The sequence below is a fragment of the Cucumis melo genome, chromosome 5 (genome assembly GCF_025177605.1).
Source record: "Cucumis melo cultivar AY chromosome 5, USDA_Cmelo_AY_1.0, whole genome shotgun sequence".
Lineage (NCBI taxonomy): Eukaryota > Viridiplantae > Streptophyta > Magnoliopsida > Cucurbitales > Cucurbitaceae > Cucumis > Cucumis melo.
Window position 1 is genome coordinate 19632910 of NC_066861.1, and position 12176 is coordinate 19645085.

Genomic DNA, 12176 nt, shown 5'->3' on the forward strand with positions numbered 1-12176 from the left:
AACTCAAATGATCCAACAGTTTAAAGATTTGGCACTCAAAATAGGGTTCATGTTTGTTCTTAATGATCAAATTAGTTAACTTGTTAACTTACCGAGTGAAATCAATTTTCTATGACACTTTCTGTATACTTTCACATTCATCTTATTGCCCTTGGTCTCAAAATTTAAACTCACTCCAAAATAAATCAAACGTTTGTAGTATCGGTAGAACTAACACAACAATTCAAAGAATAAAAGTCACTCTTTCACTACATTAAACTTAACCCATACACTTGTGTTAAGTATTTTTGGATGCATCACTTGGCAATACCAATATTTGATAATATAATTCATTAAAAATCCCCCCCCCCCCCCAATAAAAAAAAAAACAAAAATAATTACTAACACCTTTCAAGTCTTTCAAAATAAAAATACAAGATTATACATGTAAGTATAAAAGAAAAAAGATAAATGTGGGAAAATGGTGATTAAGCTGATGAAGATGAAGCATTTGTGTGAAGTTGAACTAAGGAAGCATAAAATCCATCTTTGATATTAATCAAAGTATCATGCTTTCCTTTTTCAACTATGACTCCATTTTTTACCACTGCAATTATATCAGCATTTTTCACAGTGCTTAATCTATGAGCTACCACTATGGTTGTTCTGTTTACCATCACCTTATCTAATGCATCTTGAACTACTCTTTCTGATTCCGCATCAAGTGCACTTGTTGCCTCGTCTAACAACAAGATCTTTGGGCTCTTGATTATTGCTCGTGCAATAGCTACTCGTTGCTTCTGCCCTCCCGACAGTTGAGCTCCTCTCTCTCCCACCATCGAGTCATAGCCCTGCTCGTTTTGCATTCACGAGTTTGTTAAAATATTTAATGAATGTCTCGAGTTTGAACTCTATATAGTGTTTTCTATCCTCAATCAAGGAGTGTTCTAGTTGCGAAAACTATGCTAATTACGTATTTAAAGAGGTTATATGATGATGAACAACAAAAGTATTCATTTTTCTCACCTGATGCAAACTACTGATGAACTTATGAGCATTAGACAATTCAGCTGCAGCGATTATTTCGGCCTCGGTTGCATCTCCTCCCTTCCCATATGCTATGTTAGCTCGGATCGTGTCATTGAAAAGAATCGGTTCTTGGCTCACTAAACCCATTTGTTGTCTCAACCATTTGAGTTGAAATTTGTGAATCTCAATTCCATCAAGTGTTATGCTACCAGAATCGGGATCGTAAAACCTTTGTAACAGAGAGATGACAGTGGATTTTCCGCAGCCACTTTCTCCAACTAGAGCAACAGTCTAGAAAAAAAAAAAAGAAGCCCATGGAGAAACCAAAATGAAAACTTGCACAAAGATTTTTCAGAAAAAAATTAAAGGAATAGGAAAAGAAAAAAGAAAAAGAAAACAATATATACCTTCCCAGATCGGATGGTCAAGCTGAGGTCTCGAAGAATTTGAACATCTGGTCTAGAAGGATACTTGAAGCTTACATGTCGAAACTCGATCTCACCCTTAAAATTTTCCAATGTTTCACCTGTTTCAACACTTGGGTCGATTTCTGATTTACGATCAATCATGGAAAATATGGAAGCAGTGGCTTCTTTTGCCTTGGTAGAATCAGGTGCAAGTGAACTTGATTGAGAAATGGCAAAAGCAGCCATTGTCAAAGCAAAGAAAACCTGCCAATGACATTTATGATTACTAACTAGCACATAATAAACAAAGGTTGTGTCGATTATGAAAGAAAGAAAGGATCAGTTCAACAGATACTTACTCGAAAAACGTCAGAGAAAGTGGCTTTGCCATCTTGAACAAAATGAGCACCGGCAAAGAATGTTGCAGCATAGACTGAAAACAATAAAAAGAATGATACTCCAAATCCAGTCCCACTGATCAAACCTTGTCTTATCCCTGCCTTCATTGGACCTTCACATTTCTTTTTGTAAAGTAGCATCACCTTTTCTTCTGCACAAAATGATGCAACTGTCCTTATACTCCCCACGGCATCGGTAGCAACCTGGCTGGCTTGTTCGTACATCAACTGCCAAGCAATAAACAATGTCAATGAATAATTATAGTAAAACTTCAACCTATATATTAGTTAGTTTTAGATTCTACCTTTGCGTCAGCACTAAATCCTTTCAAAAACTTCATTTGTACATAGCCATTAAGCCCAAGAAGTGGAAACATGGCGAGGACTATCAAAGCCAACTGCCAACTTGAAACAAAAGCAACGACTAAACCAGCTGTAACTGCTGCGAGATTCTCAACAAGTTGACTTAGTGCATCCCCGACCAATGCACGTACAGTTGCAGCATTTGCTGAGAGCCTAGCACCTATTGAACCACTAGAATTTTCGGTTCTATCAAACCAACCAATCTCCATGTTAACTATGTTTTGAAAACAAAGCAATCTAATCCGTTGTATTAACTTGCAACCAGCCACAGAAAAGAAGTATGTTTTTGCTGGAGCTGCCACTAATGATGCTATACCAAGCAACATCATTATCAATGCCCAAAATCTTGAATCCTTTTTGAGTTTATCCGGCGGTTTGTAAAATGTTTCGATGGCATTGGCAAATAGTAAGCCGAAAAGTGGAAGAATGACACCATTGATGATGGCAGCCACAGATCCAAGTACAAGTATGGGAATTTCAGGCTTATTGAGGGATGCAAGTCGACGAAGTGGGACTGGAGGTGATCGTTCTTTGGTGTCGACAGATGCACTTTCATCAGCCATAGGAACATCTGTAATAGGAACTCCCGCAGGTAATCCAAATGAAACCGAGAAAGAGTGGCGGCTGCTGTTTCCTACACCAGATGATCCTCTACTTATGGATCGTGGCATTGACGCTCCTTTGCTATATCGTCTAAACGATCCCGATGTACTTTCTTGTTTAACTTTATCAATTCCAGCTTCTTGAGACTCTTGGTTGACTTCTTGCAGCCTAATAAGTTGTGAATAAGGTCCTTCAGGATCCTTAAGTAGTTCTGTGTGAGAGCCTGATCATAAATCAAAGTCAACCTATCAGACTTAAAGAGACCAAAAATCTTATTGGTGTAGAAAATAGTTCAATCAATCAAAACCGACCAAACTACGAGATCATAAACCACCCAATGGGGAAGCAATATGGGAGTGATAGAACAAAAAGAAAAGACAACTTCTTGGTACCTTTTTCAACCATCTTTCCTTTATGAATGACAGCAATCATATCTGCATTTCTTACGGTGCTTAGACGATGTGCAACAATTACCGTAGTTCGATTAACCATGATACGGTCCAATGCCTCTTGCACGACATGCTCGGATTCAGCATCAAGTGCACTTGTAGCTTCATCTAGAAGTAAGATTCGTGGATCTTTCAAAATTGCTCTAGCAATGGCAACTCTTTGCTTTTGACCACCAGAAAGTTGAGTTCCATGAGCACCAACAAGTGTGTCCATTCCCTGTATGCAATCAAGCTCTAAATATTAGAAAAAAAATCGAAAAGATACCATTTATGCAATAAACTCGTAGCAAATGTTGACACCTGGGGTAGTTTGTCGATAAATTTTGACGCATTGGCAAGTTCAGCTGCTGCTTTTATCTCTTCCATGGTTGCACCGTCTTTTCCATAAGTGATGTTATCCTTTATGCTAGATGCAAACAACACAGGTTCTTGGCTGACAAGACCAATTTTACTTCTAATCCATTTTAGTTGAAACTCTTTGAGGTTAATGCCATCAATAAGAACTTCACCCATACTTGGATCATAGAATCTCTCAATCAAGCTTATCACAGTTGATTTTCCACTTCCACTTTGTCCAACCAAAGCAGCAGTCGTCCCACTCGGAATTTTCAGGGAAAATCCATTAAAAATCTGCTCATTTGGTCTTGTAGGATAGCTAAAATGAACATCTCTCAATTCTATATCACCAGTAATGTCGTCTAATATCTTTCCTTTCATGTCATAAGCATCAATGAGAGGCTTCCTCTCGATAGTTTCAAACATTTTAAATGCTGCAGCTCGACCAGCAGCAAATGCACTTAAGCATGGAGATGCTTGGCCTAAAGACCTGATAAAAATATTTAGCACAATTAAATACATATTCAAGTGAAATTAGTTGAGAAACTTTGTAATGTGTAGTAAAAGAAATGTAAATAAAGCTCACATGGAACCAGTTAACACGGCAACGACCACGTTAAGAACTTCGCCTCCAGTGTATCCTTTATCCAATACCAACTTTGCACCATACCATATAGCCAATGAATAGCTGAAGAAAAGTACTGCAAAAATAGTTCCAAAACCAACTCCCACAGCCAATCCTTCTTGAACACCCGATCGATAAGCGTTTACCAGAAACTTTTTATAACTGCTCACAGCTTGTTTCTCTCCAGTAAATGAGGCAACCTACCCAGCAGTAAAGTATCAAGAGTCAACTTTCATAAAGAATAGACAGTCCAAAAGAAAGAAACCTATGATGTTTGGACAATATATAACATACCGTTCTAATTGAGCTGATTGTTTGCTCGACGACATCGGCTGCTTTTGCATAAGCACTTTGACCACGGGAAGTCATTTTTGTAATAACAACCGATGTAATGCCTCCAGAAATCACAAGGAGAGGAAGGGAGGATAACATGACGAGCGTTAAAAGCCACCCTTTAATGAAAGCTATTATAAAGCCTCCAAAGAATGTTGATACAAGTTGTATACATTTTCCAACCTGAATAAATAAGACATATATTTCTTAAACATCATTCACAAATATACAACTTGAATGGCAATTCAATCTTTTCCATATAGTGAAATTTTAAGCTTAATTTTTATACTAAATATTGTTACCTTCTCCCCCATTGCATCTTGTATAAGAACGGTGTCTCCCGACATCCTCTCAACCACCTCTCCGGTGTTCGTTTCCATGTCAAAGAAAGAAACATCTTGCCTCAATATAGTTTTGAGATACAAACCCCTTATTCTCGAAGCTTGCCTCTCCCCTGTGACCATCCAACTAGCCACCTCTGATATGCACAAACAAAGAATTCAACAATCAGAACCGTTTACACAATAAGAATTGACAAAACTCGGTATTGAAAATGATCTTACGGATAAAAGCCGCTGCACCACATCCAATTGCTAAGTACACAAATTTAAGACATACCTGCAAACCATTTGGAAGGCAACAAAGTTAATGAAATGAAGCTTCTCTTGTTGTAATACAAAGAGGGGTTCTTCATAAATCATAATATAACATAACAGATGGTCTCACCTTGGAAACTACTTTAACTATATCTGAATTGCTCTGATTAACACCAAATGAATCAGTCAATTCTCCAAACACAATAGTCATAAGTGGAAGACTGAGGCCGTTCCCTATGGCGCCGATCGAGCCAATGATCATCAAAAGAACATCAGTCGAATCTGCAAATGAGAATAGCTTGTAGAATGGAACCGAATTCGTTTTACTATCTCCATTTTTGTTCTTCAAATCTTGTTGGTTTGCATTCTTATTGGAGCTTTTCTCAGTTTCATTAGCTCTTGATGAGCTTGGTTGATCTGTATTATTTGAGTTTCCGTCTACACCATTTTGTATCTCCATATTTGTTGTCCTAAGTTCAAACTCTACCTACTGGAAAAAACAGCACAGAGAATAATGACATTTAAGAATCGTCATTTTGAATTCTAGAACAAATTTGGTTAATAAATATCTAAAAAAGAATCTCAAAAAAGTCAATAAGAGATTGTAAGAGAAACTTTTACATTCAATACAACAAACATCCCCAAAAACAGAATAAAAAAAGAAAACAGAGTATATGAAAAAACAAGAGGAATTACTTTACTGTCTTTCTCTCTTATTAAGCCAATGGTGAGAATCAAAAGAGAAACACAAAAGATGATTAAACTTCATTCATTTCTCCATTTCATTTTCATCAAAAGAAACTAAAGTGAAACAGAATGAAGTAAAAAAGAAGAAAAAGAAAATTTCTTAAAATGCTCTAACATAGGAAGAAACAAAAAGGCACAAAAAAAAAAAATGGAGGAAGATGAAGAAGAAGAAATATGAAGTCTCACGTGAAAGAGAAAGATAACCACTCCAGAAAAACCCATAAAAACAGAAGAGAGAAAGAGGAATAAGACAAGACAAATACAAGAAACTCCAATGAAAAGAAAATTAAATAAAAAAAAAAGGGCAAGTGGGTGATTAAGGTTGCAGAAGATCAAAGCAAAGGGGAAAGAGTACCTGAAAAAGAATACAAAGATGAAAGTTGGAAAGCACCAAACTTTTGGAGAAAAGAGGATTGAAAAAGAAAGAGGTATTTTGGCACTTCCTCTACAAAGGTTTTGAGCAGAGGTTTTTTTTATAAAGGGTTTCTCATAATCTGACATTTCCTCTTTCCTTGACGCCCAAGCTCAATTTAAAAAATAATAATGAAAAATGAAAACCCATTTCCAAATTTCGAAAATGGGTTCCACATCCACTAAATCAAAAGCAATAACAAATGTCTGAAATGTCAATGCAACACTCCATTTTTCCCCACTCTCTGCTGTACCTTTTGCCTTTCAACCTGGATGTTAAATGGATATTTATATATTTTTTTAAAAAAAAAATTTAAAAAAAAAAAATGTATGAAATAAATATTCTATGATTTAAAATAAATCAGAACTTTTATTATCCATTTATTGATCTTTTAGTTAAAATATCATCACTTTAATCTTTAATTTTTATGCTATTACCTGCCTTTCAAAATTATATTTTATCGAAATTGATTAAGTAATAATAATTTTGAATAAATAGATATTTAGATCACATGAATCCAACAGATGTATTATACTTAGGAGGTAAGATAAAAACTTGCTCAGCACACAAGAAATTTGCATGTTTGACTTTTCTTATAACAAGTGTCTTATTTTCTTATATTAAAAATAAGAATGAATAAAGTAACCCTAAAGATAAAAAGGGTAAAGAAGAATAATACATTACAACCCAAAACAGGTAATGGATTTTGCATAAAATCTAAGAGAGAGAAACGACCAGGATCAGATCTTCTTCTTTCCCTAAACCCTATTTTCTTTTCTTTTCTTTTCTTTTCTTTTTCTTTCTTCTAAAATGAGCAGTTTACGAGAAGATTAATGGAACATGGCCTCTGTCGGAGCACATAATTTTTTGTGTTTTTCTTTTTGGTTTTTCACTATGTTTGAAATTTTGGAGGTTTTATATATGAAAAGTGATGAAATCAAGTTTGACTTGATTTGTTTCATGACTTTGAATATAATAAAAGTGCTTTTAGACCCGTGAATTTTATTCGAGTACACAAAGATAAATCAACCCATTTTTACATAATAATTATATATAATTTTAAACACATTGTCAAAAGATATATAAAATAATACAATCATGATTGAGATGTTTTTATTATTACTAATATTAAACTATGTATTATGTATAGATGTATCCTCTACCCTCACAGTTCCAACTTTCAAGTAATAAAAATGTTACCCATATTTTAATTTCAAAAATATAACAAAACGTCAAAATATTTACACGGTATAGAATAATTTCAAAAACGAAAAAAGCTCACACCCATAATGAAAAATACTAAAAATGTTCTATCAACAACGCCGTAAATAACGCGCGTGATATATTTGGTACGTGATCGTTTAGATTTAACTTTTGTTTAGTACACGATCGTTTAGATTTGATTCCACGATCGTTTAGACTTAGTTACCCAAATCTAAACTTTTTTTTTCAAAATTTGGTACACGATCGTTTAGAGTTGGCTAAAGGAATTTTTCAAGATTCTTTTGGTACATGATCGTTTAGATTTGTTTACAATGATCGTTTATTTTTTTCAAGATTCTTTGCACACGATCATTTATATTTGGCTAAACGATTTTTTTTAATTCTTTTTGTACAAGATCGTTTAGATTTATCTACACGATCGCTTATTTTTTTACACGGTCGTTTAAATTGGCTACACCAATCTAAACGATTTTTTTCAAGATTCTTTATACACGATCCTTTAGATTTAACTATTTTTTGTACACGATCGTTTAGATTTTGGTTACCCAAATCTAAACCATGTAAAAAAGGAGTGAAGAAAAAGAAAGATGATGAAAAGAAATCGCAGCGGAAAAAAAAAGAAGAAAAGAAAAAAGACAATAGAAAGAAATTGTAGCGAATATGAGAGGAAAGACGAAAGGAAAAACCTGAAATATTTAAAAAATGGCTAACTTCATGGACTTTGTTACACGAACCGTAAATATTTTAATGATTTGTTATATTTATGAAAATTTTCATATATATATATATATATATATATATATATATATATATATATATATATATATATATATATATATATATATTAGTTATTGCTTTTTTGTTTAAAAAATAGAGCTATTAAATTAGTTGGTCTTTTTTTAGTATGATAGGTATGGAAGAATACGCTATAAATCTTTTAGTCGCTAACATATTCTATTTACAATTTAAGCTATGTTTGTTTTTAGATTAGTTAGTAAGTAATAAAGCTAACATAAATGTACAAATTTAGGTATGTCTGGCACTAATTTTAAAGATGTCAAAGTGAGATAATTAACTTAACAATAATTCACATTACCTTCGAATCTTACAAGCTCCTAATAGAAATACTAAGACTTTTATTAATGGTGTATGTTGCTGTAACTAAAGCTTCTGTCCAAAAACCTTCAGAAATCTTAGCTTCTGACAACATACATCTAATCCTTTCTATCAATGTTCTATTCACCCTTTCTACAAACTCGAAATTTGTTGAGGAGTGTAGGCAATTGTTCTATGTCTAATAATTCCACACTCATCACAAAGAGAATGAAAATTATTTCCTATAAATTCTAGGTCATTATCAGTTCTAAGGTATTTTAATCTTCTTTCAGTTTGAGTTTCAACTGTAGACTTCCAAATTTTAAAGCAATCATAGGATTGATCTTTTTATTTAAAGAAATAAGTCCATACGTTCCTTGAATAGTCATCTATTAGGGATAAGAAATACATGGAAACTCTCCATGATTCAATTCTAGTCGGGCCCCAAAGGCCTCTAGATAATCAAGGATAGCCTTTGTGGTGTGATCACCTTTAGTGAACTTATTCATTCTTTTGGTCTTTCCATACTCACAATGTTCATAGAAATTAAGTTTTTTTGTTTCTCTAGTTTGTATCAAACTTTGCTTTATGAGATCATTAAGCCTTTCTGACTAATGTGTGAGAGTCTTCTATATCATAGCTCTCCAACTCATTATTCTTCTCTGCCTCTGATAATAGAAGATACTTAGGTTGAGTAGCCTCCTTTATAATATAAAGACCATCAATCTTCTTCCCAATTAAAATTATCCTTCCTTGCTTCTCTGTTTCCAAAGCTTTCTTTTCACTAGTAAAAGTACATCCCTGGTCATCAAGTACTGCCAAGGAAATCGAATTTCTTTGAAGCTTTAGAATATGTCTAATATCTCTTAGGAGTACTTCCTTATTGTTTGTGAACTTTTGTAACACTAAGCCTCTCCCAATGCATTCATTGTTGTTTCCCACGTAAGTTGAGTCTCCTTCCTCTTATTTGTAATAAACAAACCAACTTTTCTTAGAAATCCTGTGGGAGGTACATCCTGAGTCTAAATTTAACTCAGTCTCCCTCCTCAATTGTAACATTCATGGCATCCTTATTTGCAGAAGCAAGTACCAATGTATTGATAAGACTCTTCACCAGTAAGCCCTTGGTATCTTCCATGTTCTCTTGATTTCTTTGAGTCATCTTTTCTTCAGTTTCTGTGTCTGCATAATTCTACTATTTTTATATAGCCTAAATCTATGATTATCAACTCTTCTGCGGTGTTTTTCCCTCCCTGGATAATTCCTTTTAAAATGTCCCTCCTTATAACAAATAAAACACTTCAAGACTGGTATCTCTACAATTCTTCTGATTTTTTTTTATTGAAATGGCTCATTTTTAATTGATTCTTTCCCTTTGAATAAAGATAGTCTACCCCTCTAGCACTTTTTCCTTTAAGTTGAAGTTTCAATTCTGTACTTCTTAACACTACAAGAAATTTGGCCTTTAATGTCGGTTTAAAACCGAAATTAAAGGCCTTTAACATCACTTGGCGACCGACATCTTTGCGAGCGTTATTAAAGGGCTTTAATATCGGTTGGGATTCAATGTCGATTTATAACCGACATTAAAGATATCTTTAATGTCGGTTATAAACCATCTTTGAAGGTGTTATTGAAGGCCTTTAATGTTGGTGGATAACCGACATTAAATATGTCTTTAATGTCACTTATGATACATCTTTAATGTCGTTTTTCCACCGACATTAAAGATGTCTTTAATTTTTTTTAACCGACATTAAAGCTGTCTTTAATGTCGTTTTTTCAAATTTATTTTTATTAAATCCTTGCATTATTGTCCATTTTGTATGACACCAAATAGTTAAAAATGAAATCTTTTACTTGTACATATACAAAATGAAATCTTAATAATGTGTACATTTATATACAACTTGGCTCCAAACACAAAGAAATTATGAAGCTTAATTATTATACAGTGATCATCCTTTGGAAAAAAAAGAAAGAAAGAAAGAAAGAAAAAGAATATATTGAGAGAAACTAAAACTGCAACTAATAGCAAACTAGAACGCTTCACAAATGACCATCTTCAAGATCTTGTCACAAAGATGAGGGTCTGGCTAATTGTACTCACTTGCAACCATTTCTTCTATTGCAGTCATTTGTTTAGTGATAGCTCCCTGTAAAAGACATCAAGATGGTTGAATTGATAAGTAACAATGTTATGACCTAGTTATAATTGCAAGTCTTCGCAACCGAAACCTACGTAACTAAGTACCCATATCACAAACAAAACAAAAATGTAAAAAACAGAAACCAACTTATTTAAGAGAAAAAAAAGGTCGTTCAAAGCAAGCAAACAACATATCACAAAAATTTTTTTTTAAATCTTTAAAAGAAAAAACACCACACCAGGGCCAGCGGTATTTCCTCCTTGCCATAACCTGACTGAAAAATATGGCAACAAACTAGAAACAACAAATGAACTTTGTGAATAAATAATAAATATGGCATCCTGTTGGCTGTTACATGAAAAATATTTCCTACACCTACCTATTAGAACACAACTTCCAATCTACTACAATCCCAAAACATATAGGTAAAATCACTCGAGCAAAACAAAAAATTACCGCTGAATGATCGTTGCTAGATTGAAGAACTAGTGGACTTGCGAACATTATAGAACTCAATCAACGAACATTATAGAACTCAATCAAGGAAGAGTAAAGAACTCTTATTACGGATATATGGTCTAATACTAATAGATTCCAAGAAGGGTTAGCTAGATCTAAATTTTGTTATAATTGCAAATTCTTTTGCATTGAGTTGATTACTTTATTTGTAACTATCCCTACATCAAAATAGATTCATCCAACCAATTGCAATCCAATAAAATAGCAAACAAACTTAACTTGAACAAGATAGCAAAAATTTCACTTTATTACTGTTGGGTAAAAAAGTTTCCAGTAGCAAGATCAATGGAAGTTCCACTTAATTATAGATAAAAAATAAACCTTGTTCACCTGCTACAATGGATCCACCATCACCCTTTAATTGCAATGGGTATTCAAGAAGTCCTGGTCAGTCTGAGTGATGAGATTTCTTATTGGGAAAATAAAAATATTGTTGGGAGTTCTTCCACTGGACTTCCCTTGTAGAGTGAAACATTAAATATATAATTAAACAGCGAATAACTTAATACAACCCTCAAAGTATCTAACAGTCCTTATTTCACTAAACCTAAGGTGAATAATATGGCAAAAGCACGACATTTGTACCCTGAATAGCATCAGAAGGATCCTTAGTATGACCAGCTACTGATAAAAGTTTGTTCTCCCATGGTATCTACAGTCAAATAAGGTAGATAAGAAATCTGACATTATAGCAATGTTGATATTGATATCAAGTAAATGCTATCGCGTTTGGAAGTATGATTATGGCAGAGACAGGTAGACGAATACATCACAATGGGAAGAAAAAATATGACCACATACAAAGCAAACATATGCAAAAATTAAAAATAAATACATGTCCACTGACCAATGAATGACCAGCACAGGGAGTTAGCTTTTCAGGAGGTGATTCCGGAGACTGGGTCTTAGCC

At 33.8% G+C, this 12176-nt stretch overlaps 1 protein-coding gene across 3 annotated transcripts; it reads right to left on the reverse strand.

The window, feature by feature from the left end:
- Nucleotides 1-222: 222 nt before the first annotated feature.
- On the reverse strand, nucleotides 223-6487 carry LOC103485892 (ABC transporter B family member 4-like). Of its 3 annotated transcripts, none has more exons than XM_008443640.3 (13): nucleotides 6221-6487; nucleotides 5249-5608; nucleotides 5086-5140; nucleotides 4825-5000; nucleotides 4484-4705; nucleotides 4151-4389; nucleotides 3529-4054; nucleotides 3172-3445; nucleotides 2119-3002; nucleotides 1775-2041; nucleotides 1416-1679; nucleotides 1006-1299; nucleotides 223-830 (listed from the first exon to the last, which is right to left on the reverse strand). In XM_008443640.3, exons 2-13 carry the CDS (start codon nucleotides 5576-5578, stop codon nucleotides 468-470), a joined length of 3894 nt encoding a protein of 1297 aa, XP_008441862.2. In that variant the 5' UTR covers nucleotides 5579-5608; nucleotides 6221-6487; the 3' UTR covers nucleotides 223-467. The 3 variants fall into 3 exon arrangements, with proteins under 3 accessions (XP_008441862.2, XP_008441864.2, XP_008441863.2); XM_008443642.3 differs by lacking the exon at nucleotides 6221-6487 and adding an exon at nucleotides 6052-6183; XM_008443641.3 differs by lacking the exon at nucleotides 6221-6487 and adding an exon at nucleotides 5815-6044.
- Nucleotides 6488-12176: the final 5689 nt, after the last annotated feature.